Source organism: Apteryx mantelli, chromosome 1 (genome assembly GCF_036417845.1).
Source record: "Apteryx mantelli isolate bAptMan1 chromosome 1, bAptMan1.hap1, whole genome shotgun sequence".
NCBI lineage: Eukaryota > Metazoa > Chordata > Aves > Apterygiformes > Apterygidae > Apteryx > Apteryx mantelli.
Genome location: NC_089978.1, coordinates 140279002 through 140306936, shown reverse-complemented (window position 1 = coordinate 140306936; position 27935 = coordinate 140279002). Strand labels below are relative to the sequence as shown.

Sequence of the window (27935 nt, the reverse complement as noted above, 5' to 3'; positions counted from 1 at the left end):
TCTATGCATCTGTTTTTCTTTCCGGAGGAAGACATCGTAAAATGATTTTCAGAGAAAAAAAAAAAAGATTGAAGAAGGATAAATTATGCAGACCTTGATTATTTTCCAGCAGGCCCATCTGTATCAACTGATCTGTACTTAATCTCTTGTTAGATTTCCATTCACTTTAGGAGTGGAGACATTTCTCCACTTCCCCCCCCCCCCGCCTACAGACACAGCTGCCTCATGGAGCTGGTTGCCATTATTCTATTATCTGCTTATGTTAATTTGTCTTGTCCTTGTGAAGTTTTCACAAATCAGTTCAAGATTCAAAAATAAAAGACTTTGGACCAGATTTTGCCTTGTATTTACACATTTTTTCCCAATCAAATACAATTACAAAGGCTGCGAAGAAGTGAAAGGGCAGAAAGATTATTCTATCATCTCGTGTTCTTCTAATTTTACAGTGCTGAGGAACATGTGTGTTGTAGGACATAGCACAAGCATATTTTTTCATCCACTCAGAAAAATCTGAAGTTGCTGTGATGCAACATGCTTCAATATTTGTCAGTGCTGAAGAATAACCTGAATATGTTTTCTTAATGAAGTCATAAACAAAAGTTTTGCCACCATCATTTTAGAAATCTGAAACATTTTAGATTCCTTTTGAGATGCAAGACAAATTTATAGTGTTTATCAGTCTGGGAAAACAAAATTCAATTTTCCTTGAATTGCCATGTATGTAAGCTGAGAACTGTGTTTGAGTATGTAGTTATATTTAGATACATAAAAAAAATAAAAACGTGCAATTAATAGAAGAGAGGTTATTGCATCTGCATGGTATCACATCTAAATTCAAGATGAGGAAATTGGGAGAAAGATACTGTTTGTTACTAATGAAAAATTAAATGGATCAAAATGTTTTTAAGTGAAAGATGCACCAAATTCTTCAAGAACTTATCAATGAACCAGTGCAAATATAGTCTCCAAAGAAACAAGATCCTCTTCAAATAGGAGTAGTGTTTTCATTCAGTCCACAGAGTTCTCGAATATCAAAGTATTTCAATCAACTTTTTTCCTTCATTGATCAATCACCATGTATGTCCATACATTACAAAATTTATGCCTAAGGACAGATAGCTTTTTCTGATATAAGATCCGTAAAGTCTGTCTGCATTGAAGTTCAAACTGGAAGATGTTTTTAACTCCAAATTGTTTGGCATAATAGTCTTTATATAGTCATAGGAGAGGCAGACTATGTGGACCTTGATCAAGCCTGTGCACCTGTCAGAGTAATAAATATACTTTGTGGGCTATACTAAAATGTAGCAGCTTATGGAAGGAATTCCTAGAAAGAACCTCAGGGAAAAAACAATTTTCACCTTTGTTTACTGGCTGCAATTCAATGATGATGTGTTTTTTTTAATTTGAATGACAGAGGAAATTCTAGATGTACCTCCACAAAGGTAGTGTACACTGTGTAAGAGTACATTTCATTGTTGTTTTGAAAATAAATGTGTAGAATCCTTCAAAGCAGGGACATGGGCACAGCAGTATTTTTACTTGGTTAGTGGTGATTAAATGCTTCAGGAAAAGACTCATAAACAGATTCTTATCCAGAAGCTTCAGCTTATTTTGTAATTGTACAAAGCACATTTCTTTCCTCACAGTAAATGTTGTATGTACAAGTTTTCAAAGTAGCTTGTAACTTGCTTAGGCATTTATTACATTAAAGCTTTCTTTTACGAAAAGTGTCGTAGCTGTGGTATCAGTTTAAGGAAATCAATTACAGATTTGGCCAGTTACATGTTTATTACAAACAGTTAAAAATAATAATGAACATTTACTGTTGTATTTGTACTTGGTTTCTTAGAAAAGTTTCTATAATGGTTTACATATATTGGATCTGACAATATCAAAAATTTTGCAGTGCATTATATATGTAGTCTAGCATTATATTTATTGCCTAGAAAAAGAAGAAAATGGGTATGATGGGGGAAAAAAACTGAAAAAAGTAATATTTTGTTATTTTGTTATTAAAAATTCTTATTATGGATATTGAAAGTGCTGCAGAGAGGTTTTGAATATGAAGTAGATCAGTACTGGGAAGTTTCTGAATATTCGGTTTTCATTCTAAAATACAGTATGAAGGTTTGCCTATGTGTCCATGGTTGCTGTCTGTTCATTCTCTGTGATCAAAGGAAAATAACTTTTCTGAGAATGCTGTGAACTGGAGTCTTTTCAGTTACTTACTTCTGTACAGTCCAGTAGTAAACCTATTTCTCAGGCTTTTACTGAAAAGTAAAAGACTCTATATAATGAAATAATCTTAACTTTTAAAAGATGCAAAACTAAGAAAATAACTTATTTTTATAACCAGTGTAATACCACATATGCTGAAGTTAATAGTAGATTTATCAATTTTGTGGCTTTTTCAAAGAGGAGACAGGAAAGACCACATCCCTTGACGTGTTCCCATTGGAGGAAACAATTGTGGTTTGTAATGACTGATGGCCTTGGACTAGAATGAAGTGTTTCAGCCTACCCCAGAACTGTGACCTTTAAATCTGAGTTTGCTGTGAAGAGGTCTTTCCTATATGCAAGTATAATATTAGCATCTTTCCTGTATATCAAAAATGAATTTTGTGTTCAGTCTCAGCTTTTTTAAAAGATCTAACTTTTTTTGTATTTTAATAGTAAAGGTTTGGGTTAATATAATGGATAATTGTCTTCAAAATTAAGCTTCAAGGGTATGCACAGTTAAAACAATGCTAGCTATAGTATGCCTGTTTGCTTGCAGTTGAATATAACTTACACAAATTTTCTGTAAGTTTTGTTATATAGATGACTAGATGACCATGGTGTTCTAAAGAGTGATAAACATAATGAAAGTATTTATAATAGTAAATACTTTCTTAATTCAGAGCTTTGATTTGGAAGACTTATAATTGTGAATCTTTTCAAAAATTGATCTGATATTTATTCATATAAATTATTGTGCCAACATAACATATACAGTAAAAACAAACCTCAGAAATTTCCTGATACAGTTCCGGAACTGACTTCAGTTAGTCTGGTTAAGTGTTACTGCTGAAATAATAGTTACTTTTGAGTGCCAAGAGGCTATATGATTAAGTATTCAGAGACTTCGTTGCATTTATCTTTCAGCAAGTATCATTTTTCCTGCCCAATATAGCAGCAGATGGGCTCAACACCAGCCTCTCTCTCTGTTACTGGATAAGAAAATGTCTGTGTCACTATTCTTTAATCTAGCTAACACTATCCTTGCAAAATGTAACCAACACTGTGATATATTGACATCTGCTGAACCACGTTTTTGCATGATCGGCAACCATTATCACTAAATGTGGATGATGCTAGTAATATCTGATTGAGAACATTTGGTGTCATATAACAATAGTAGGCTTCCATCTATTTAATATTCTATATTGGCTTCATTCTGTCTGATACTGTATTCCATGCTACCTACAATTCTTCAATTCCAGCTACTTTTACAACTTATGGTTATGTAATAGATGCTCTGGAACTGGAAAAAACTTCTTTTGGATCATTATCGACAGTGATGTCCATCCTGTGGCACAAGGTTAGTGACACAGCCACTTTTGAAGGCACTTGTGAATCTACCATCTCAATGCCTTCTTTGTTGCGCAATGAAACGAGTGCCTATTACAACGAAAATGCAGATTTTCACCAACATACCCCTTTTCAGTGACACAAATGTTAAGACCGGTTCAGGCTCTTTAGTATGATTTTAAGGAGATAAGTTAGGAATCAGAAAATAATTTGGAAAACTGCAACTTCATCAGTACTTTCACAGAGTCTTTCCAAGAATGTCTCTTAAAATCATGAAATGGATCTCTTTTATTATTTGGCATCTTTTATATGATCTCTGAAGATTGTTACAGAGGTACTGTGGGAAGTTGCTAGCTGAATATAACTCAGTTGTGCCTGTTTTAATGGTCAATCCACAAATTTCTAACAGAAATGCCATCTTCCCTTCCTCAAGAAGCTATAGCAGAAAAGTCATTGTCAGGAATGATACTTTTGCCCTGGGTTTGCTCTGGGTTTGTCAGTCTGATGCTCCTATCTTAAGGCATATGTCAGTCCATCTGTCAGTCCACAATTTCTAAACCTTCTGAATGCTCTTCAGCAGATTCAAGGTCTAGTATTGAATAACAGCTTGGTCTAGTTATATATTCCAGGATGCATATCAAAAGGCCACAGAGTAGAAGCTCTTCAGTGATGGTCCAAGAAAATTTGATTTAGAGCAGAAAAGCTCATTTAAGACAGCTTTCAGTAGAACTTTTTCATTATGGTCCATTCAAATATATACAGTTCCTCCTCCTGTCTTAAATTTTCTGTAATTTTTACTATCAGGGCTTTTGATTGACCTACAGACATATGGCTGCTATTTCTTTATTTTAGATACTTATTAAAGATTATAGTTGGTTGGGTTTTTTTCTCAGCTCATTGTAATGAGTATTCTGAAGTCCCTCCTTTATGTTTCCATTTGTCAAAGAGTTGTTTGGAATGGACTTGAATAAGATGTTTCTGTCCTTGATCAATCCATCCTTCTTGTGAATATATGATATTGTTTAGTTATATTTACTTTCTTTTAGGGCAGGATTTTTTGTAGACAGTAATCTAGTTTATATTTACCTTTGGAGACATAATTTTCCATGAGTTTAGAATTCATACAAGTTAATTCTATACCTTGTGAAATTTTTCTCCAAATCTTATAACCCTCCTACATTAACTATACTTCATGTTCTATACTTTGCTCCTAAACTCTTCCATACCTGTTACAGAATAAGCCAGTTAGTATGTTTTTGAGGCTTTATTGTGGCTTTTAGAAGTGAATCTAAAGAACAGCCTTTTCCTTCCTGAACTTCAAAATGAGTTTCAAATTGTATCAAGATGCATTAAACTGCTACTTCTTTCTTGAGTTAGAATCTATTCTGCTATGGTGTGGACAATAAAAATAGTGTTTTTTAGAATACTTATGTCCAAAATTAGTAGTTACTTATACTTCATTTATTTACCAGTCGCTAATCCAGCATGTCAGCCTCCAATACGCAGTTTATCAATGTCACTTATATACAGGAAATATACACAGGATAATTTGAAGTAATAAGTTAATTAGCAAAAAGAGAAAAGTTAAGGTTCTTTTGTCCTCACACATCTCTTTTGACCCTTTTCTTTACTAATATGTAATCTTTTAATGTGAATTCTTTAGAGCTGAGAGAACTAAATATCCTGCCTTTGATAAGATTCTTTACTAAAGAATTTAAGGTCACATGCATAAAATTCATTCATACTTACAGTGAATCTGTAAAGATCTTATTTCACAGATAAATAATTTGAAGCTTTTCATGTGATAAGAAGCTTTTCATGTGACTAAGAAGCTTTTCATGTGATACATCTTTGACTTTGTTATGCATAAATGAGTCGCATTCAGTAACAGTGAAACAAAAGGGCTTGCAGTCTTGATCATATTTTCTCATGTGCAAACAAATGACCTTCAGTGAATTTTTTTTAATTAGAAAGAGGAGGTTGAGAAGATTAAAATTAATGGGGGAAATGCAAAATAATGCTACATTATGCTAAAATGCCCAAGATAAGAGAAATACTTTTCTCCTCTCCATGCCTCTGCATTATCTTTATCTTCCTGTTCTTATATTTCAGATCCTTTAGCTTTCTGCAGAATGGGTTGTACATAGGCTTGAAATATGCTTTAGGCTCTTTAGGCTCTTTTTTTTTTTTTTTTTTTTTGTAGGGGAGGGGTCTTATTAGAGGTAGCAACAAATAAGAAGCTTATAACTTGTAAGCTTATTGTTTCATATCTTACAGTTGCATATCTCACACACTTATGTCTAAAGCTAGTGGAAGTCTTATGTATGGAAGTCTTATCTTTGCATTTGATTAAAGGAAACCACAAATTGGGAAAAAAATGTAAGTATGAGGGCAATGCTTATTTTCATGCAGTAAATGAAAGATGGACAATACTCTGTGGTTACCTCTTTTTCATACTTCAAATAAAAACTCAAGTTTTTAAGGAGATATAGCACTATATTGGAAACAGTTCAGCTTACGTACTGCAATCATAGTTCTATTTTCTCTGTTATATTAAATGAAGAATTTAATATTATAAAAATGATTTTTATATTGCCACAAATAATGTCTTTAAAAAGCTGGCTATCTAAGATGTGAAGGAAATAATTTAGCAGTGAAGAATTTGACCTTTTAGTATTTCACCACTGCCAGCATGATTCTCAAGTGTGCTTCATAACTGAGATTGAGTAAGGCCATTGCCTCCATTCAAAGGCATCTTCCATACTTATCAGGCTTGTAGAGGTTCATATAAAACTTTAGAAAACCTTAAAGTCAAATTTGAATTCACTTGCTACAATTATTAATCAGAGATGCTTTCCTAAGCAAAGACACACCCACATTTTGCCCAGAAAATTATTAGTTTTCTGAAAGTATATTTTTGATCTTGTAGCATTGATATGTACTTCTTTGAATATAACTATCAGTTAGGAAGGCAAAACTTTGTGAAGCTCAAAGGGAAGATGACATTTGCTGCTCATGAAAACAGATGGAAAAATCCAAATGATCTGAGACAGACAGTGTCTCTAGCTGACTCTTACTGAGCTAATTGTGTGCACAGTAATACCTCAGAAAGGGCTGTCCCCCTTCTTTTCTTCTTGTGGGTCAAGTCAAGCACTGTACCTTCCCTTTGGGTGGCAGTGTGATCCATTATCATTACTGCATTTTGAACTGGCAATGAATACCATATCTAACCACAAAAAATATTTGTAATCCATATGGATATGCTAAAAATACATATATTCTGATTGCTACTAATGACCAAAAAAAAGTGGTTAATAGCAGAAATATTTTGTGTCATTTGCTGGTGTAAGTCATAATGAACAATCTAAACTATTTTATCCCTGAGGAGCAGTACGTTTGATATGTGACCAGTTTCAAATGACTTAATTCAGAATCTTCATGCAATGCTCACATGATAAAAATTCCATTTTACACATTAGTGTGAATTGAGTTGACCTTTTAAATCATTGTATCAATCTGCTAAAATGAGATAAAAGCAGACTGTCTCTGCAGTCATTTGTTCTCAGATTTGTGAGAATTGACATTGTAACTTTAACATAGTTGTTTCAGTATCACTTAATTCTGATAAATCCAGTGAACTCTCACAAATTTAAAATCTATCTCCTTGGTTTCATCATTGCTCAGTGATACCTTTTAGGTTCTTTGAGAACAGGATTCCCCAAAATTGAGCATTTCTTTCCTTGTTTCCTTTAATTTGCATTTACTGAATGGAAACTTCTCATTCCTTTATCTATTTAAAAAAAAAATCATGTTTTTTAATGTTGACCTGTTTTTTTTTAAATTGATTCTAGGAATGGTTCACTTTTTTTAAATAATCGTAACATGATTATTCAAGTTTGTAATAACTATATGAGGATGTCGCAATACAAAGGAAAAAAGGGAAAGTACACACATTCAGTTTTGCTTCTTAGAACACACCATGTCAAATTTTTCTGATTGTCTTTCTGTAAAGCTCGGATTCTGCATGAAGTGGTATGTTTTGACAACTATTGTATATTTTCAATTATTATGAAAGCAACTGTAAAGATTTGGGCAATCATGTTAGTGTTATCAGCTCCTCAGCAATGTATAGTATAATATATTAGTACTTTAATATTAAAGAAAACCCACTAGCTGACACCACCTATTTCACATTCATCCACTCTGTTCAGAAAATTCTGGCATAAATGGCCTTAGAATTGATGTAAATCTTCTACTGGTAAAGAGAAAAGGCTTTTCTTCAGGCTTCATTAAAGTTTTATTTATCCATTAATAAATATTGTGCTGGTATCACTTAAATGTCATAGGATGCCTCTAAATAAGTCATTATTTTGGCCCTTTATGTGACAAGTAACAAAATGTATCATTGTTGTATCATATTCAGTTTGTTTTTTAAACACGCAGTGTTATTGAACGGTTAACATAGATTTGATATTTGATCTGGACTTTGCCAGAGCAACAAATGTACAATCTGTCCACAAATCTCCACAGTGTCTATAATCACTACCTCCCACAACAGAATGATCAAAATCAGTGGAGTCTATATGTACTCATCCCAAAATATGACATACTGCATCCATCCACAGAATATTCTTACACAGGCTCTTCAGGTGAAACTAAAGCTTCACTGAGCTCCAAATGGAGCTTGCACAGTCAGTACACAGAAACGCTTGGTTACAAGTGGGAGAACATTTTTCATTAACACCATTTCAGTTCCAATTACAACTACAATCAGTAGACTAGCTACTAATAATCATAAATTCTATAGAGATACTGGTTTTATGGTCTGTTGCAAGTTTGTACTTCTTTGTCCCTTCCTGCTAACTACCTATTTCCTTTGCATTGTTTAATTGATTAACATAATGATTCTATTTTTTTGCTGAATCTAATAAAGGAACTGTATGCATAAAAGTGTCTGCCCTTGTCAACTATGACATTTTCTCTAATACAAGATTTTTCCTCTCTCTACAAACTTTGATTCCCCTTCCGCCCAGATTAAGCTATTTGCATTAAGTCTTTAAAAATTCTGGCCTTTGCTTTCATACTGAATATATGTGAAGGGGTTCCACTCAGTTCACCATTCTATATGTTTAATGTGAAGAATGCTGCTTTCAGTTCCTGTCTCAAACTACGGATGTAAACTTGGGTAGTTCCAGGAGAAGATTAGTTATGGTTTTGTATGTAGGTATGTTATAGTTAAATTGACAAATTTTAAGGAGGGTGTATTGCATTTTAACATTGACAACTGAAATGCAGGCAGGTTTCTCTTTTCTGGCAGTAGCATGTATTTAAAAAAAAATTAAAAGTACCAAATGAGTCCAGTGAAAAACCTGCGGTAAAACTATTGCCAGTATAAATCTATTAATTTCTTTTTTTTTTTTACTTTAGTGAAAAAAATTCCTGACAGAGATTAGTAAACTCAAGATCTTTTAGGAGAATGGAGGAACAGTAGGAAATGTAAAATATTTTAGGGTCAAATTCAAGCTTCTTTATTCTGAAAGGGATAAATTACATGTTCTGGAAGAGTCTAACCTGCTGCATCTCAGGATTCAAAGGAGAACTTGAAGTTTCCATCAGAGTCTCTCAGTCTTTCACCAGTGAAAACTCAAGCAAAAATGCATAGCTTGGCTATACACCACAAAAATTGCATCAGCAAATTAGTAATTATTAACTAGAATATGATGTTTCACACATTCAAGGATTGTTTAAAAAACAGACAGTGATGATTGCATGTGTCCATTAATGATGTAATGTACAGAAGTAGCTTTCTACTCATTCTGTGTCAGATCCTCTGTTTTTTTTTCACGTTGGTTCATGAAACCATTTTTATTTTTAACTAGACTTTCTGGAATAGAAAGGCTATAGGACTGGAATGGACTTCTTGGATCATCAAATCCAATCTTTAGACATAGTGTATATTCCTTCCCAAAGTGATCAGAGAAGTGTCATTTTGAAATACTTAAGAGTAATCCCTTTCCAATTGATGGCATAAGCAGCATTAGAAAACAGTCAGTTTATGATTTCTCCTTTCAAAATGCGTTGTTTTAGGGGCCAGGCTGACTCTGTGCTTTGTCTTAACCCGACTTGTTTTCTAACCTAGTCCTCTGGTCACAAGGTCAAACACTTCCCACTTCTGCTTCTTCACTGCTTTAGTAGACAGTCATCAAAACCCAGCAGTGCAGTTATTACTTTCCCAGTAGTTGTTAATTCTGTTCATTGCATATATCTATAAAAGTTCCAGTATATAAAATAATATTGAAGTATTAATTTTGTGTTATTTTGTTCTGTATCCATACAGAGCCATTGAAAAGCATGGTCACTCTGTGCTTTTTCTTTGCTGAAGTTGAGAGGTTTCGCCCTTACAGGTTTTGTCTGCTTCTGTAAATGTGCTTTTTGTGAAGTGCTTTTAATTTTATTTCATATTGTATGTGTTTTACAGTAGTAGATCCTATTTTGCCTTTGATGCAAATGGCTTTTTTATTTTTCTCAGTTTCCCATTATTGTTCTTTCATTTTGAAATGTTGTGATGGCATATAATGTTTTATCTTGATTCCTATTTCCCAACTTATACTGATACCTGTTACAACATCATCTACTCCAGATATGTATTACTACTTTTCTAAAGAAGATGTCTTTAAGCTTCTGTGTATTTTCTAAACAAGGTACTTATTCTCTATTAGTATTTTTGTTTCTGCTACCTTGACTGAAGCAAACTGTATCCAAGAAAATCTTGTCAAGTGAGTATTTTTTAGAAAAATTCTTTCTTCTTATCTAAAAGACTTAAAAAGATGCAGTTAAAATTCATTCTATCTAGATCCCAAACCACTAGCATGACTCAATTTGCAGAGTGGATTTACAGCATAACCTCAGAATTTTTATAGCCTCATTATCAAAGCATCATGTGTTTTTGGCCTTAATTTATAATTTGTCTTACCTGGATTTGCCATCTTTTTGTCATGATTCAAAAATTAAAGATAAGAGATGCTTGTCAGAATATAATTTACTCTATACTCTGTGATTTTTATTCTTAGTTAGATATGCTGAAGTTGCATGAATGCTGTAATGGGACCTTAGTGCAATTATTTATTATTTTTGCATATAGAATTGTTTGGAGATTCTTTGTTTAGTCATCACTGAAGAATTTTATGATCTCTTTTGCATATGGAAGTTGATCCAGTGCCTATTTAAGTAAATGGCAAAGTTCCCATTTGATTTGAGTGTGAATATCATTGCCTCAAAAATGTCATCTTTATCCAAGAATGTAGAATTTTAATTTTAATTTTCCCAGTTATTTTACAGGAATTCTTACTCTTTCAGTTTATCCATCTTGAGGTTTTGGCTGTAGGAGCATTAGGCATTTTAAATAATTAAATTACTTAGGAGGAGGTTCTCTTTATGGTTACTTGTTCATACGAGATTTTGTACAAGTCATTTATGTACTGTTTTCCCTTTTTCCTTTCCTATGTGCTTAATTTTTTTTTCTGTTCTTGTGGTTAAGTTTTTAATGTCTACAGTACTGTGCATTGTGTGTTTTAAAATAATTATTTCTAGTGGTGTTGAATACATAATTGAGCTGGGTTCTGAAAGGATGACTTGAACAGTATTTGGAATAGAATAGTGTTTTAGTGATCTGAAATAATATCTTGGTGCAGAAATGTTTATTTCCTGTATTTTTCAGATTTCTGTATTGGCATCTTTTCTATCAGCTTTTCATGTATGATTTGTATAAAACCACTTTTCTTTATTGCAAAATTAAGCCATTGTGGGAAGGAGAGTGTAACATAATCGGTCTGGATCCAGAACAGAATATAAAAAATATTCATCATCATATGTTTTCATGTTTTCTCCATGTTTCATAAAGAACCACTACAAGAGCATGACTGGAGTTCCCCACCCCCCCATGTTTGACCTGATCCTTTGTGCAACTGAAACACTTAAGTAGAAAGTCATCCGTTTTTTTTACTTGCTTTGTGGACATGGTTGAGTGTTCTTTCACCTTGTTGATGGCTTTTGTTTAGATACGAAATATCATATTGCAAAAGCATTTTTTTGTTGAAAACAGGGAAAAATGCAAACATTCAGAAGTGTTTCTCTCCTTAGCTAGGTGTTGTAGAACATCTGTTCCAAGAGATCTATGATCTTGTTTCAGTGGAAGCCTCAAAACTGCTAGCTTCTAACTTATTCAATACAAAAGGACCTTCTGAGCAAGCAGCTATTTCTGACAAAGTTTGCATTTGAACACTGCAGCATACTACTAACTCATGCAAATCTGCAAGTAACGATCCTTAGAAAAAAAATGATATTAATGATTATAAAGTGGTCTAGTACGTACAGTTAGAACATGACAAGTTCAAAACAAGCAGGAGGATATACTTCTTCACTTAGTATGGAACTCCTAGCTGCCAGATGTCGTAGATGCTAAAAAGTTAAATGTTTGGGTTGGTTTTTTTTCATGTTTTGTTTGTTTGTTTTTTAAAGTGACTGGACAAATTTATGGAAGGAAATTCCATGAAGGGCTATTAAATACAAAAATATCTTGCTCTGGTTCAGGTAGTAAGATAGGTGAGTATTTGGGGGAATTATTTCAGTGCTACTCCTGTTATACTCTTCTCTTTACTAGGTCCTTGCTATTTGCCTCTGTTAAAGATAGGTGCTGGGCTAGATGGACATTGGTCTGACATGTTGAGTACAGCTTCTTGTTGTGTTCCTGTTATGTAAACAAACTGTACTGATAGTGAAAAGGAATTCACAGGCCTGCAGCTGTTCTTAGAAAAAAGCAGTCATGTCTAGAAGAAAAGCCAAATGCACTGGCCGTGTGCTGTGCCATGTGCAAGTGCAGAAGGAGGTACTTGGTTGTTTTCCATTTCCTCAGGGGGGCCAGTAAGGTTGGTAGCTGCTGCTGCTACTACTGCTACATTTGTAGGACCTTTTTGTGGCTCATGTACCATTTGCTGTCTCAGCACTAAATATGGACATTTCTGATTTAGGTTGTTATTTTTGGATATGTACAATCAATTCTTCTGCATTTACAGCAACAACAACAAAAAAGATTTGTGGAAAGTGGTAGGATGGTAAAAACATAAATTATGACTCATGGTATAATTTCAAATATTTCTGCTTTAATTGTCTCAGGACACTTGGGAGAATCTAGCTCTTAAATCCATTAAGCTTTCATGTCATGACGTAATACATTTATGGATTTCATTCTTGTAGTACATAAATAAAAGATACATTTTTAAAAGAAATTTTAAAATTATAACCTGGTATTTAAAAGTAAAAACTTCTTGTAATATGCATGCCTTCAGCACATCACATAGCCCAGGAGAATCAAATGTTACTTTAAAGCATTTCTGTAAACATTTTTAGGACTGAAAACAAATAACATGATGGCAAAAGCTTATCAGTTTGACAGTCTGTTTTAGATATTGTGTTTTTCCTGGAATACTATTTTTCTTGAAGTATAGTACATCTTGTCTGGCAGTGTGAATGAGACTTAATTTCAAACAGAAGATCTGTCCATCTTTATAAACCTGTGTTCAGGAGTATTACCTCAAGTATTTCTATGAATTCAATAACAAGTTTTACTCTGTATATATTTTCAATAGAAGATAGAAAGCCATAGCAAGATGTTTTGATTCCTTAGAGAACAAACATACTGAGTATTATTCCAAGCTGCCAGCCTCGCCACACATCTGCATCTCTTCTCCTTTGGTCTTTGGCTGCAGGAGCAAGTAGATCTTTGGTATATTTTATCCCTATTTAATTCCCTATTCGAGCTATGTAGCAGTCATGTGTTATTTTCCTAGTGGAAAATAAGGAGAAATATTTTTAGGAGAGGAAAAAAAAAATCTTCAGAAGCCATTTTCAAAAATACTTTCATTATGACTTAGTGCCACAACTGACAAAATAATTGCAGCTTTCTGAGATGCATTAGTCGCTTGCACAAAAGGCAGCCTTACTCAAGAGAACACATGCAGTGCTGCATAGAACTTTCTGAAGGAAAAAAAAATTAAAATTATTTTATTAAGACTGCAGAAAATAGACTCGATAGCCTTGGAATATTTGTGCTCCCAAATGAGATCTTCCCCCTGAAGAGCGCTGTTCCATGCAGTTAGTCACTCCAAGCTATTCTCCTAGTCTCCTAACTTGGGACATCACACCATTTAAATGTTTCAGTGTGAAATACCTGTGTAATACTGACATAAGCAAGTATGCGTCTATTTGTCAGAGGAGACGTATACAGACTAGAATACCATCAGAGAATACATGTTGATGTTTTAGTTCCTTTTGATCTCTGTCACTGTCTGTTGTATGGGAAGCTTCATGAACATCAACATCATAGCTGCTTGCTATCTCTTGTGTGTATGCCTGTCTCTCTGCTGCTGGCAACTACACAGAAAGAAGGTCTCAACTTCTAAAATACCTTGTCTCTTCAGTGAATATGTAGACCTGGGAAAGGAAGAACTTAACTCATATACTGCACAGCAATCAGCTGTTCTTCTGACTCATGTTGATCTGGGGAAAGTAAGATAACTGACCTTCCAGTCAGCCTTTGTTCCTTCACTCCTGCTCAGAAAGTAAAAAGTAAACGAACTGAGGGAAATAGTGTAGTGTTTTATTTGTTTTTACAAATGTGCTTCACTTTTAGTCACTTTAGGAATTACTTACAGCTAGGTAGGAAATTTACAGACAGAAATGTGACTTTTTTTCATGTTGATGGTATCCTTTTAAACTGTCCAGAAACTGACTCAGGCTAAACTCCATAAAAGTAAAAAACAAAATATTTCCAAATGTCTTATAAAAACTCTAATCATCAAAGCAGTTAACTGGTCACTGCTGTATTTCAAACTAAGATCTGCTTGCAATTATTTGTTGTTTACAAAGGCCAGGAAATTTTTTGCTCTGCTTCATATTTTTTAAAACATGTGCAATGTTCAGGCTTCTACATAATCTGTAGATATATTTTGCCTTTTGTTCAAAACCAGACACTGTCAACTCTTAAGATCATAAAAATGTTAGGAAGTTTTATGGAATGGAGATATATAAAGTTATTGTGTTGTCCAGTTCCAGTATTTTTATTGTCAATGATACTGACTGAAAGTTGTTTATAAACCTCATAGTTCAGTAATTTACTGCCTGTTCCCTGTTATTGAGTGCATCATAAAATATTCATTCAATATGTTATAGTTTGCATGTATATAGCAGGCAAAAGCACAGTACTGAAATATTGTCTGTTGCTTATATACTTTTAAAATTTTTATGACTATTAGCTATGCAGAGAAGAAGAAAATAATTCTTGTACTTGGCATGCGCGTAAGTAAGCAAGCCACCACAGGGAGAGTTTTCTACAAATTAAATCTGTTCATGCTGAATATATTGTTTAAAGAAATTTTCTAAATGACAAAAATTTACTTCATGAGGGAAATACCTAGAGTAAGCATTTTTTTTCTGGTCGTAGTTCCTGAATTACTACCCTTGTAGCCAGCCAGCAAATTTAAGTTTTTCCTATTTATATTGACATTCATCTTCTTTCAGGAAAATTTACTGCTTGTTTTCTGACAACAAAGTGAGTTATATTAAGCAGTCGAATTTTGTCTTGATACATGTACACAGCTCTCATTGACTTCAAAGGACATATTTTGGCCAACAGGGGAAAGAAATTAGCTTTTGTGTCAAGACTTGAGTAATCATTTGAATGAAAGACTTGTATTTATTCAGTCCATATTTCCCTGACAGACACAAACTCTTGTCACAAATGCAATCCCATCTAGTTTTAAGTGGCAGAAGCTGGGAGCAAAGATATAACCATTGTTAATGAAATTCACTGTACCTCTGTGTGTTCCCATATGATTTGTGTAGCTGTGCCTCATAACCTTTAGTAGAAAGCATAACTAAACATTGCGTTTCTCTGACTAATATTTACCAAAATATAAGTGCACATTTCAGAAGTGTGAATATCCAATGGATTTTTTTTTTTGGTTTTTGTATTTAATCATTTTTTTCAATATTATAGAAGCTAAGGGCAAGAGTCACTGGCAACCTGGTGTAAAACGGGTCTGTTTTATTGTAAAGTGAAGAACAACCTGAAAAGTTTCTGCTCTGGCTTTGTGTAGAGAAAGTGTTTCTTTAGTTTGGTAATAATACCATTACTTTTGGAAACTAGACTTTCAGTCCCATTTGCTGCTTCACTGTCCAGGTACTTTCTCTGTGCAGTTTTGTTCAACCAGAAAGGATGTGTGGGAGATTACAGGGACTTGGTATGTACTAGGACAGTGAAATTAGGTTATTTACTGTCTAACTAGAAGTTTTGGAAACATATTTGGAAAATACGAGCATTTATCTTAATAATACATGTTTATATAGGGTCACCTGATATTGGGATGTACCTTAAAGTGCAAGTAGTCCATTTGCTGGTTTCAGTGAGATTATTCTGGAAAGAAACAAGTACTTAATGTTTGGAGAGGGAACTGTGCATTTTATTCTTTTATTCTTTGCACAGATGAATTTTAATCACATTGCTTTTTAAGGTAAGAAAAATAGAGGTCAAGTTATACCCAAGACAGCAGGAAATATCTATTAGTAAATCAGTTTAACACCCCTGATTCCCATTCTCCTGTATCAGGGTTACTTTTAAAAACGTACTAGATTTGTGAAGTGTATTTTGTATGTTTGCTTTGTTTTGGGGAAACAACTAGACCTTTGTTCTGGCTTTTAGAATGGTCTTTTATCTGGTTTGCTGTGTCTTTTGGGTTTGGTTATGGTGCAAAATCCCATTATGATTGTTTTGAAGTTCTGTGTATTGCATTTCATACTTAAATGCAGTCTTATAGATTTGATTTATCATAACACACTTCTAGTCACACTTCTGTTTTTTACCTTAAATTTTGTAGTTCAAGTTCAAAGCATCTTGAAAGCACCTACAACAATATAAATTGTGGAAGGTCATCTCTGTTACTGTTGTTATAACCCCTTGTTTTCTATGTAGATTTTTTGCTAATTATCACAGAATCACAGAATGGTTGAGGTTCGAAGGGACCTCTAGAGATCGTCCAAGTCCAACCCCCTGCTCAAGCAGGGTCACCTAGAGCATGTTGCACAGGATTGCATCCAGGCAGGTTTTGAATATCTCCAGAGAAGGAGACTCCACAACCTTTCTGGGCAGCCTGTTCCAGTGCTCTGTCACCCTCACAGTCGAGAAGTTTTTCCTCATATTCAGATGGAACTTCCCGTGTTTCAGTTTGTGCCCATTGCCTCGCGTCCTGTCACTGGGCACCACTGAAAAGAGTCTGGTCCCATCCTCTCGACACCCTCCCTTTAGATATTTGTGTACACTGATAAGATCCCCCCTCAGCCTTCTCTTCTCCAAGCTAAACAGGCCAAGCTCTCTCAGCCTTTCCTCATAGGAGAGATGCTCCAGTCCCCTAATCATCTTTGTAGCCCTCTGCTGGAGTCTCTCCAGTAGTGCCATGTCTCTCTTGTACTGGGGAGCCCAGAACTGGACACAGTACTCCACATGAGGCCTCAGCAGGGCTGAGTAGAGGGGGAGGATCACCTGCCTCGACCTGCTGGCAACGCTCTTCCTAATGCACCCCAGGATACCATTGGCCTTCTTGGCCACAAGGGCACATTGCTGCCTCATGGTCAACTTGGTGTCCACCAGCACTCCCAGGGCCTTCTCTGCAGAGCTGCTTTCCAGCAGGTCAACCCCCAGCCTGTACTGGTGCATGGGGTTATTCCTCCCCAGGTGCAGGACCCTGCACTTGCCTTTGTTGAACTTCAGGAGGTTCCTCTCCGCCCACCTCTCCAGCCTGTCCAGGTCTCTCTGAATGGCAGCACAGCCCTCTGGCGTATCAGCCACTCCTCCCAGTTTTGTATCATCAGCAAACTTGCTGAGGGTGTGCTCTGTGCCTTCATCCAGGTCATTGATGAAGAAGTTGAACAAGACTGGACCCAGTACTGACCCCTGGGGGACACCGCTAGCTACAGGCCTCCAACTAGACTCTGTGCCACTGATCACAACCCTCTGAGCTCTGCCATTCAGCCAGTTCTCAGTCCACCTCACTGTCCACTCATCTAACCCACACTTCCTGAGCTTGTCTATGAGGATGCTATGGGAGACAGTGTCAAAAGCCTTGCTGAAGTCTAGGTAGACAACATCCACTGCTCTCCCCTCATCTACCCAGGCAGTCATTCCAGCATAGAAGGCTATCAGATTGGTTAGGCATGATTTCCCCTTGGTGAAGCCATGCTGACTACTCCTGATCACCTTCTTATCCTCCACATGCTTGGAAATGGCCTCCAGGATGAGCTGCTCCATCACCTTTCCAGGGATGGAGGTGGGCCTGACTGGCCTGTAGCTTCCCAGGTCCTCCTTCTTGCCCTTTTTGAAGACTGGAGTGACACTGACTTTCTTCCAGACTTCAGGCACCTCTCCTGTTCTCCATGACCTTTCAAAGATGATGGAGAGTGGCTTAGCAATAATGTCCGCCAGCTCCCTCAGCACTCGTGGGTGCATCCCATCAGGGCCCATGGATTTGTGGGTGTCAAGTTTGCCTAAATGATCTCTAACCCACTCCTCCTCCACCAAGGGAAAGTCTTCCTTTCTCCAGACTTTCTCTCTTGCCTCCAGGATCTGGGGTTCCTGAGGGCTGGCCTGAGCAGGAAAGACTGAAGCAAAGGCGGCATTCAGTAATTCTGCCTTCTCTGCATCCTTTGTCACCAGGGCACCCACCCCATTCAGCAATGGGCCCACATTTTCCCTAGTCTTCCTCTTGCTACTGATGTTTTTGAAGAAGCCCTTCTTGCTGTCCTTGACATGCCTTGCCAGATTTAATTCCAAACGGGCCTTAGCCTTCCTCGTCGCATCCCTGCATACTCTGACAATGTTCCTGTAGTCCTCCCAAGTGGCCTGTCCCCCTTTCCACTTTCTGTATACTTCCTCCTTCTGGTTGAGTTTTGCCAGGAGCTCCTTGCTCATCCATGCAGGTCTCCTGCCTCCTTTGCTTGACTTCCTACTCATAGGGATGAGCTTGGAGGAAGTGATGTTTGAATATTAACCAGCTCTCTTGGGCACCCCCCGCTCCTTCTAGGGCCCTAACCCATTGGATTCCTCCAAGTAGGTCCCTGAAGAGGCCAAAGTTTGCTCTGCTGAAGTCCAGGGTTGCGATCCTGCTTATTGCCCTGCCTCCTCCTCGCAGCATCCTGATCTCCACCATCTCATGGCCACTGCAGCCAAGGCTGCCCCCAACCTTCACATCTCCAACCAGTCCTTCTTTGTTTGTTAGTACAAGGTCCAGCTGCACACCTCTCCTCCTCGGCTTCTCCGCCACCTCTTTTAAAAAGTTATCAGTGCTCTGCAGGAACTTCCTGGAGTGTTTGTGCCTAGCTGTGTTGTCTCTCCAGCAGATATCAGGCTGGTTGAAGTCCCCCGTGAGAACCAGCGCCCATGATCGTGAGGCTACTTCCAGCTGCCTGCAGAAGACCTCATCAACTTCCTGATCAGGTGGCCTGTAGTAAACACCCACCACAGTGTCCCCTATGCTAGCCTGCCCTTTAATCCTTACCCATAAGCTCTCGACTCGCTCTTCAGCCACCCCTAGGCACAGCTCAATACATTCCAGTTGCTCTCTCACAGAAAGAGTAACTCCACCACCTCACCTTCCTGGCCTGTCTTTCCTAAAAAGCACATAGCCATCCCTGACAGCATTCCAGTCATGTGAGCTATCCCACCATGTCTCTGTAATGGCAATGAGATCATGGCCCTGCAACCGCACACACATCTCTAGTTCTTCCTGTTTGTTCCCCATGCTGCATGCATTGGTGTACAGGCATTTCAGAGAGGTGATTGATACAAGAGGATCCTCCATAGCCATGTCCCGTGCACACTTCCCTGGCTGCATGCACCCACTGGAGGCATCCCGACTTCAGCCACATTTTGCCAACTACCCTGTCACTATAACTCTCCATTTCCCCCATCTTTCCTAGTTTAAAGCTCTCCTTACCAGATTGGCCAACCTGTTGGCATAGACACGTGTGCCCCGATTAGTGAGGTGGATCCCATCTCTCTCCATCAGTTGTCGATCTTCAAACAGGGTCCCATGGTCATAGAAACTAAAACCCTGTTGCCAACACCAGCAGCGCAGCCAGTCGTTAACTTGGAAAGTCTGTCTCCTCCTCCTCTCATCCATCCCCCTCACTGGCAGGATTGAGGAGAAGATGACCTGGGCTCCCAGACCCTTCACCACCATCCCCAAAGCTCTGAAGTCCTGTTTGATGGTTTCCAGTTTGCCCTTGGTGTCATTAGTGCCCACATGGAAGAGCAGCAGAGGGTAATAGTCCGAAGCGTGGACAAGCCTTGGCAGTGTTTGTTTGACATCGTATTCGAGCCCCTGGTAGGCAACAAACCTCTCTACACAAGAGGTCAGGTTGGCAGATAGGTGCCTCTGTCCCCTGCAGTAGGGAGTCAGCCATAACAATCACCCACTGCTTCTTCCAGGTGTTCCCACATGGCACAGGGTCTGTTCTCCCAGTTGCTTCCCTTGCAGCCATGCCCATCTCCTCCTCATCCTGGAGAGCACTAAGCCTGTTCTTCAACTGCAAGTCTTCAGGAGGAGTAGGAGCCTTTCTCCTCCTACGAGCAGTGACCAGTTTCCAGCCGCCTTCTACGGTGTTATGATGTACCATTTCACAAGGCACAGAGCCCTCCAGTAACTCCACTGCTGTGGGGAGTTGGGACTCCTGAAGCTGTACAGTCTCTGAGAATATCCTGTCTACCTCTTGCTCATCTTCTTGGATGCTACGCAGCCTACTGACTTCCTTCCATAACTTCCTTACTTGACGACACAACTTGTCAACAGCAGCACACCTCCTGCAGGAGAGCTGACTGCCAGCCCAGGCCTCCCGGAGAGGCCCCAAGCACTCCCTGCAGCCTGAGACCTGTAGAGCTGCATCTGCTGTCAGAGGGTCTGTCTGGGTCCAAGCCTCTGACGCAGCTGGTGCAGCGACTCCAACGGCTACTGGGGAATGTGCTCTGTGGCATGTCATGACCATACCTGAGGAAGTGTACACTGCTGGGATTGGAAATGAAGGTGCCTTCTTGCACCTTTCTGTGCAAACTGATGCGTCTGTTCACCGCCTCTGTTAGCTGTGCTAATTTGTGAAGTGGGATATTTTCTTTGCAGCATTCACCGAGAATATCTGAATTTATTGTATTCATTCAAATCAGAAATCTGTGGATGGCTGGATGTTCTGCAAAGCTTTTATGCCTTCTCAGTTCCCATCATCTGAATATTATTTGAGAAGTGTGGTTATAAAAGACAGTCAAACAGTAGTTTTGTTAGGTTGAATACCTGTTGTATGCTGTCACCACAGAGACTGTTTTTATTGCTTGCATATCATTGAAATTTTAAAAAGCTGGGAGTACTGGAGGAGTCTAGAACTGGGGGGGGAATCTAAACCCAAAGAGAAATTACAAATTTTCACTGAAGTTTCTTCATGGGTACTGTTAACATCACACAGCAGTTTTTAAATCTGAGTAAGGTTATTATAGACAGATGATTCTGTTAATAATGTGTCTGGAACTTCAAAATTTACTTTGACTGCTTAACACACATTATTTCCCTAATAAATAAAATATGCTAGCAGTGAGGAAAGAAGAGTGAAAAAGAAGGAACAGAATTTCTTTAAGAAACCAGTAAAGGAAAAAGGCTAATAGCAACAATAAAATCATAGGAATGGAAGAAGACAATCAGTTCAGGTAGAAAAATTATTGTGTATTTGGTGTTCAGACCAAGATTTCCAGTAGTGGTTTCTGTTTCTGATTACAGAAGAGTTAAATATTGAGTTAATAAAACAATATCAGGCCTTTTTTAAAGATGTCATTGGCTGATATCCTAAATCATCCATCAGTAATCAAAAGTGTTCCCTGTTAAGGGAAGTGACGTGCTAAAGAATGTATAAAGTCAAATGTTAATGGCCAGATTCTGTCGTGCTTATGTAAAATATAATCTTATTTCAGGTTTAGAATAATTTACTCTGTGGTATGATTTAGGTATGAGTTACTGCATCTGACTCTTAAGCAACCTTTGTGAACTTGTCCAATGATATAGGGCCAATAAATATTTTTATGCCTTTACTTTATAAAACCTTTTTTTCCCCTGTGAAACAAGCTATTATAAGTATTTTCAACTCTGACTTTGCATTTTGAACTTTGTTTAGATTCAGGTGGTGTCATTATTATCCTACAACTTCTTCCAGTTATTTTGCCATATTAAGGATTGGTTTGTAGGCTCAAGTCAGATGCCTAAACATTCATTTGGTTTTAGTGTATATACATTCTTACATACATATCCAAAAATATACACACAGTTTCCTGAAATCCACTAGATTTTCTCTTTAGATATCCATAAATGAATTACAAATGCCTTTTACATTTTCTATTTTTAAGAATTCTGTTTTATAGCCTCTTTTCTGAATGAAGTCTGTAAAAGTTTCGTTCTCTCTCTTGTTATTCTGTCTACTTTGTTCTCTTTTTATCTACCTCATTATATTTTATCTACCTCTTTATCTGTCTATGCTATTTTTCTCTTAGCCATTTAGCATATTTGGTTTATGTTTATGATTTTAATTTCTGAACCTTCCCATTTCTGCCTTTCTGGCAAAACTGGAAGGTATGAAATGTTGTCTTTTACCTAGCTCTGGCTGTTGAATAGTTTTGTATTATTTTTTCCTTTTATAGTGGTGTTCTGGCCATTAAAAAGTACCATTTGAGGTTATAAAGTTAAGTTATTTCACCCTTATTGATGTTGATTCTTGTAGGCATCAAAGCTTGCTTCCTTGTGCTGGACCTGACTTTGAACACTAGTATTTAATAATAAATAAATAAGTTTTTACTTATGATCTGATGTTCAAGACACTACAATAATTTGCAATTATGAAAAGTGGAGAAAACTTTAACAGTTGATTGAGGCCTTATTCAGGGTCCCAGTTCTTTGAAGAATTTTGCATTCATGAAATATAGTATTACTGAAATTCTTTTTCTTAAAGATGAGATGTGGAATTCGCAGAAAAAGTGATTCACATTTTGAGTAAGAAACCAGTTTTGGAACATAATTGTCCTACAACCTAAAGCACTGTAGGTTTGAATTGCCATGTGATATTGGAGAGCAAACTTTGGCCTCTTCAGGGACCAACTTGGAGGAATCCCATGGGTGAGGGCCCTAGAAGGAAGGAGTGTTCAAGAGAGCTGGTTAATATTCAAACATCACTTCCTCCAGGCTCAAGAGCGGTGCATCCCTATGAGTAGGAAGTCAAGCAAAGGAGGCAGGAGACCTGCATGGATGAGCAAGGAGCTCCTGGCAAAACTCAACCAGAAGAAGGAAGTATACAGAAAGTGGAAAGGGGGACAGGCCACTTGGGAGGAATATAGGAATGTTGTCAGAGTATGCAGGGATGCAACGAGGAAGGCTAAGGCCCGTTTGGAATTAAATCTGGCTAGAGATGTCAAGGACAGCAAGAAGGGCTTCTTCAAATACATCAGCAGTAAGAGGAAGACTAGGGAAAATGTGGGCCCTTTGCTGAATGGGGTGGGTGCCCTGGTGACGAAGGATGCAGAGAAGGCAGAGTTACTGAATGCCTTCTTTGCTTCAGTCTTTCCTGCTCAGGCCAGCCCTCAGGAACCCCAGACCCTGGAGGCAAGAGAGAAAGTCTGGAGAGAGGAAGACTTTCCCTTGGTGGAGGAGGAGTGGGTTAGAGATCATTTAAGCAAACTTGACACCCACAAATCCATGGGCCCTGATGGGATGCACCCACGAGTGCTGAGGGAGCTGGCGGACATTATTGCTAAGCCACTCTCCATCATCTTTGAAAGGTCATGGAGGACAGGAGAGGTGCCTGAGGACTGGAAGAAAGCCAATGTCACCCCAGTCTTCAAAAAGGGCAAGAAGGAGGACCCAGGGAACTACAGGCCAGTCAGCCTCACCTGCATCCCTGGAAAGGTGATGGAGCAGCTCATCCTGGAAGCCATCTCCATGCATGTGGAGGAAAAGAAGGTGATCAGGAGTAGTCAGCATGGCTTCACCAAGGGGAAATCATGCCTAACCAATCTGATAGCCTTCTATGCTGGAATGACTGGCTGGGCAGATGAGGGGAGAGCAGTGGATGTTGTCTACCTAGACTTCAGCAAGGCTTTTGACACTGTCTCCCATAGCATCCTCATAGACAAGCTCAGGAAGTGTGGGTTAGATGAGTGGACAGTGAGGTGGACTGAGAACTGGCTGAATGGCAGAGCTCAGAGGGTTGTGATCAGTGGCACAGAGTCTAGTTGGAGGCCTGTAGCTAGCGGTGTCCCCCAGGGGTCAGTACTAGGTCCAGTCTTGTTCAACTTCTTCATCAATGACCTGGATGAAGGCACAGAGTGCACCCTCAGCAAGTTTGCTGACGATACAAAACTGGGAGGAGTGGCTGATACGCCAGAGGGCTGTGCTGCCATTCAGAGAGACTTGGACAGGCTGGAGAGGTGGGCGGAGAGGAACCTCCTGAAGTTCAACAAAGGCAAGTGCAGGGTCCTGCACCTGGGGAGGAATAACCCCATGCACCAGTACAGGTTGGGGGTTGACCTGCTGGAAAGCAGCTCTGCGGAGAAGGCCCTGGGAGTGCTGGTGGACACCGAGTTAAGCATGAGGCAGCAATGTGCCCTTGTGGCCAAGAAGGCCAATGGTATCCCAGGGGGGTGCATCAGGAAGAGTGTTGCCAGCAGGTGGAGGGAGGTGATCCTCCCCCTCTACTCAGCCCTGGTGAGGCCACATCTGGAGTACTGCGTCCAGTTCTGGGCTCCCCAGTACAAGAGGGATGTGGCACTACTGGAGCAAGTCCAGCAAAGGGCCACAAAGATGATGAGGGCACTGGAGCATCTCTCTTATGAGGAAAGGCTGAGAGAGCTTGGCCTGTTTAGCTTGGAGAAGAGAAGGCTGAGAGGAGATCTTATCAATGTGTACAAGTATCTGAAGGGAGGGTGTCGAGAGGATGGGACCAGACTCTTTTCAGTGGTGCCGAGCGACAGGACGCGAGGCAATGGGCACAAACTGAGACACAGACGCTTCCATCTTAACATGAGGAAAAACTTTTTCACTGTGAGGGTGACAGAGCACTGGAACAGGTTGCCCCGAGAGGTTGTGGAGTCTCCTTCTCTGGAGATATTCAAAACGCGCCTGGATGCAATCCTGTGCAATGTGCTCTAGCTGATGCTGCTTGAGCAGGGGGGTTGGACTAGATGATCTCCAGAGGTCCCTTCCAACCTCAGTGATTCTGTGATTCTGTGATTGGTGAGGTCATGGTACTGGGGGGATTATTTTCATAAAGTACAGTGTATAAATAGATCTCTGCTCTTTAAAAGCTCCATACACAACCTACTGATTTTTCTTAAGTTACTCCTCACTGCTGTGCTTTATTTCTCACACGCTTGCTTTTGGGATTATTTAGGTGGATTTTTTTTTTTTTTTTTTTGGTATACTGTACAATTAATACAATGGCAAGATACATGTTTTGTTATGCACAGTAGAAATATCAGGACCAGAGAATTAAACATCATTAATTATCTTTTTTTTTAAATAAAGTAAAATAATAGAAATGGAAAAAGAAAATGAAAGGTTTTAAAACTGAAAACAAGCACATGTATTTCTTCTGGCAGTAAACAAAAGACATCTTATATAAAAATGACTAACAAAGTAAACCCTAGGGAAATTATGTATAAATGCTTACTCATTTGCCTTTTATAAATTAGATTATCAGATTTGCTTACCTCATATCTCAGTTCTTACTCCCTGGGGGAGGGTGAGTCTTCCTTATCAGCTGATTTGACTAGTGTTAGCATGGGCCAGAATTTGTTAAGCAATCTTCTAAGGGTTAAGCAGTCTGTGTTTTCTGAAATGACATTTGTCGGTTTAAAAAGTCTCATTTAAGACAGTGATGATAGGAACATTCTCTTATAGGACATCCCAAACTTTTTCTGGAAGAGATAATTTTGGATGATCTGGAAAAAGATGGCTCTGTGTACAGTGTACATCATTCTTTAATACTTTAGGAGAATATTTTGCGACGAAACATAGTATTTTGCATTTAGAATCATTCAAGGTAAAGACTGCAAGAAAATGGTTGAAGTTGAGGATAAATGTTCACTTAAATTAGATTTATCCACTCTGTTGAGGAGAGGCAGCAAATTCCTTTGGGTTGTTGGAATTGTCTGAGGAATTGGCTGTAATTCACTCTTAAAGGTCGGCCAGATGAGAAGATATCTGTACACTTACATAGTTACTTTGTTGTTTGGCTTTTGAAATCATTAGAGAAAACGGTCAATGAAGTTTTTGTTAAATGAGACTGAAAATTCCCCCTTTTCATATTTTAATGCTACAATTGAAATAATATTTTAATTCTGTACAATATTGGCAAGAATATGAAATATTTAAAAGGTCATGTAATCTTCATAAGGACCTTGTAGTTTGTAACCCTTTTTACATTAAGAATTAGATAAAAGTAGTGAAGAAAATTGGCACAGTAGAAGAGAAGTGAGATGTCTGTCTGATAGATAAAACTGGCTGTGATTGTATAAAGTTCTTTGAAAGCAAAATTATCAGAAAACCTATTCAAACATCACCTAAATAGAAAATAAAAATGGCGTATTGGCCCCTATTATCACACATACAAACATCTATGTTATGGTCTTGCTATTCCTGTTAAAGATTTTTAATTTTCTTCTTTAGAAGTTTACATTGTCTCTCTAGAAAGATGTCTATATGTAGTTGATATTTCTGCCACCAAGCAAATGTCACAACGCTTGGAACCATTATTATCTCACCCATACATCAGTCTTCAAGCTTGTTAACATATTTGTGGCACACTGTAATTAAAGCAATTTTAATAACATTTTGGCTTTCTCTCCAAACAAGAGTTGACATAGAGTTCAGCTGTTGCTTATCTATATTGTGTCTTTTTTGAAATTATTAAATTGGTTGCCTTTTAGACATTTATTATGTAGGTAACATTACCTCTTTTAGCTTTGTTTATGTTGGAATTCCTTGATCATCTCATTGACTCTACCTTGGCCTTCCTCTTTGTGCTTCTACACATTATGTATCTACTTTTGTGATACATCTATTGGCTGTAGCCATTTTTGCAGTTTTGTAAAATCTAAACTTGAAATTTGAATCCTAATGTAACTTTAAATCCAAGATAATTACACTGTAAGAGCTCAGATTCTTGGGATGATAATTGCATTTAGATTATATATTCATTTCTTACTTTTTTTTTTTTTACTTTATTATCACCCAACTGTGCCCATCCAATCTTCTTTTTTACTCTTAACTAATATTGCAAAATTATTTACCATGTCTAGTGAAATATATACTTATGCAGCAATTGGCATGACAATGAGTGGAAGCAAAAGAAGAAAACAATTTACTTGCCTTCTAAAAAGGTACAGCATGTCAATGTGAAATGATGTGCTTTGAAAAGCTTCTAAAATACCTAGTAACGTCTTCATCTGAACAGAAAATATTTGTTACCACAAGCTGGTACGGTAACTTTTTAGTAGCTAGACCATACACCTATGGTCTGCAGTTTTTAAAATATATGCTTGACTTCATTCTTCCAAGAAGAGCGCAGATGTGATTCGTTGTTCTTGCACACGAAAAATGTCTGCTGCCAACCTATTTCAGCTATAGTTTAGAACAGCATAAAGTATCCAACACTCTGCCTTCTCACCAGTTACTTGCTTCAGGAAAGGCATTACAAGCATGCAACATCTGCTTATCTAGTGCATCGAAGCCAAATACAGGTAGTCTACAAATAAAAGTGGAAAGTTTCTAGCCAGTGATGTAGGCTGGGCTGTGAGCTGACATTTACTTAATTGGTGGCACTTTGTCATTCTTTAAAATAAAGGCAAGAAAAGCCTGTCTCAGTATATTAGGTAGAACTGTAGAGTATATCATAGTCTCTTATTCTTCAGGTGACTTCTGCATGTTTCCCCTCATTGCATTCAACAGTTTTGCAATTCTAGCAATGGATTTCCTAAGACTGTTAATAAAGTCCTGTCACACTCATTCTTTTGTCTTTTTTATAAGTGGATAGCTTCACATCCTTCTAGTTTTCCATTTTTCCAGTAGCAGGTAAGCTCTCTTTAATAACTGCTTTGAATCAGAATGATTTACAGTGATCTGTACTCAGATTAATTTGCAACCCAGATTCCCATCACCTGAAAAGAAAATGTATTAGAGCAACTGTTATATAAGACACTCCATACATCCCACTTAGATCCAGATTGTAATTTTCCC

At 37.9% G+C, this 27935-nt stretch overlaps 1 protein-coding gene across 14 annotated transcripts in view; it reads left to right on the top strand.

Moving 5' to 3' along the window:
• Window positions 1-27935, top strand: part of CCDC91 (coiled-coil domain containing 91) — a 176751-nt gene that overhangs the window by 127613 nt on the left and 21203 nt on the right. The window contains exon 14 of one of the 14 annotated variants that reach the window (XM_067304606.1): window positions 32-235. The exons of 12 other annotated variants lie outside the window; for them this stretch is intronic. In XM_067304606.1, the coding sequence (XP_067160707.1) occupies window positions 32-40 (9 nt within the window). In that variant the 3' untranslated portion in view covers window positions 41-235. Of the gene's footprint in view, window positions 1-27; window positions 236-27935 lie in introns of those variants that run through there. One more of the 14 variants, XM_067304595.1, reaches the window with a different exon arrangement.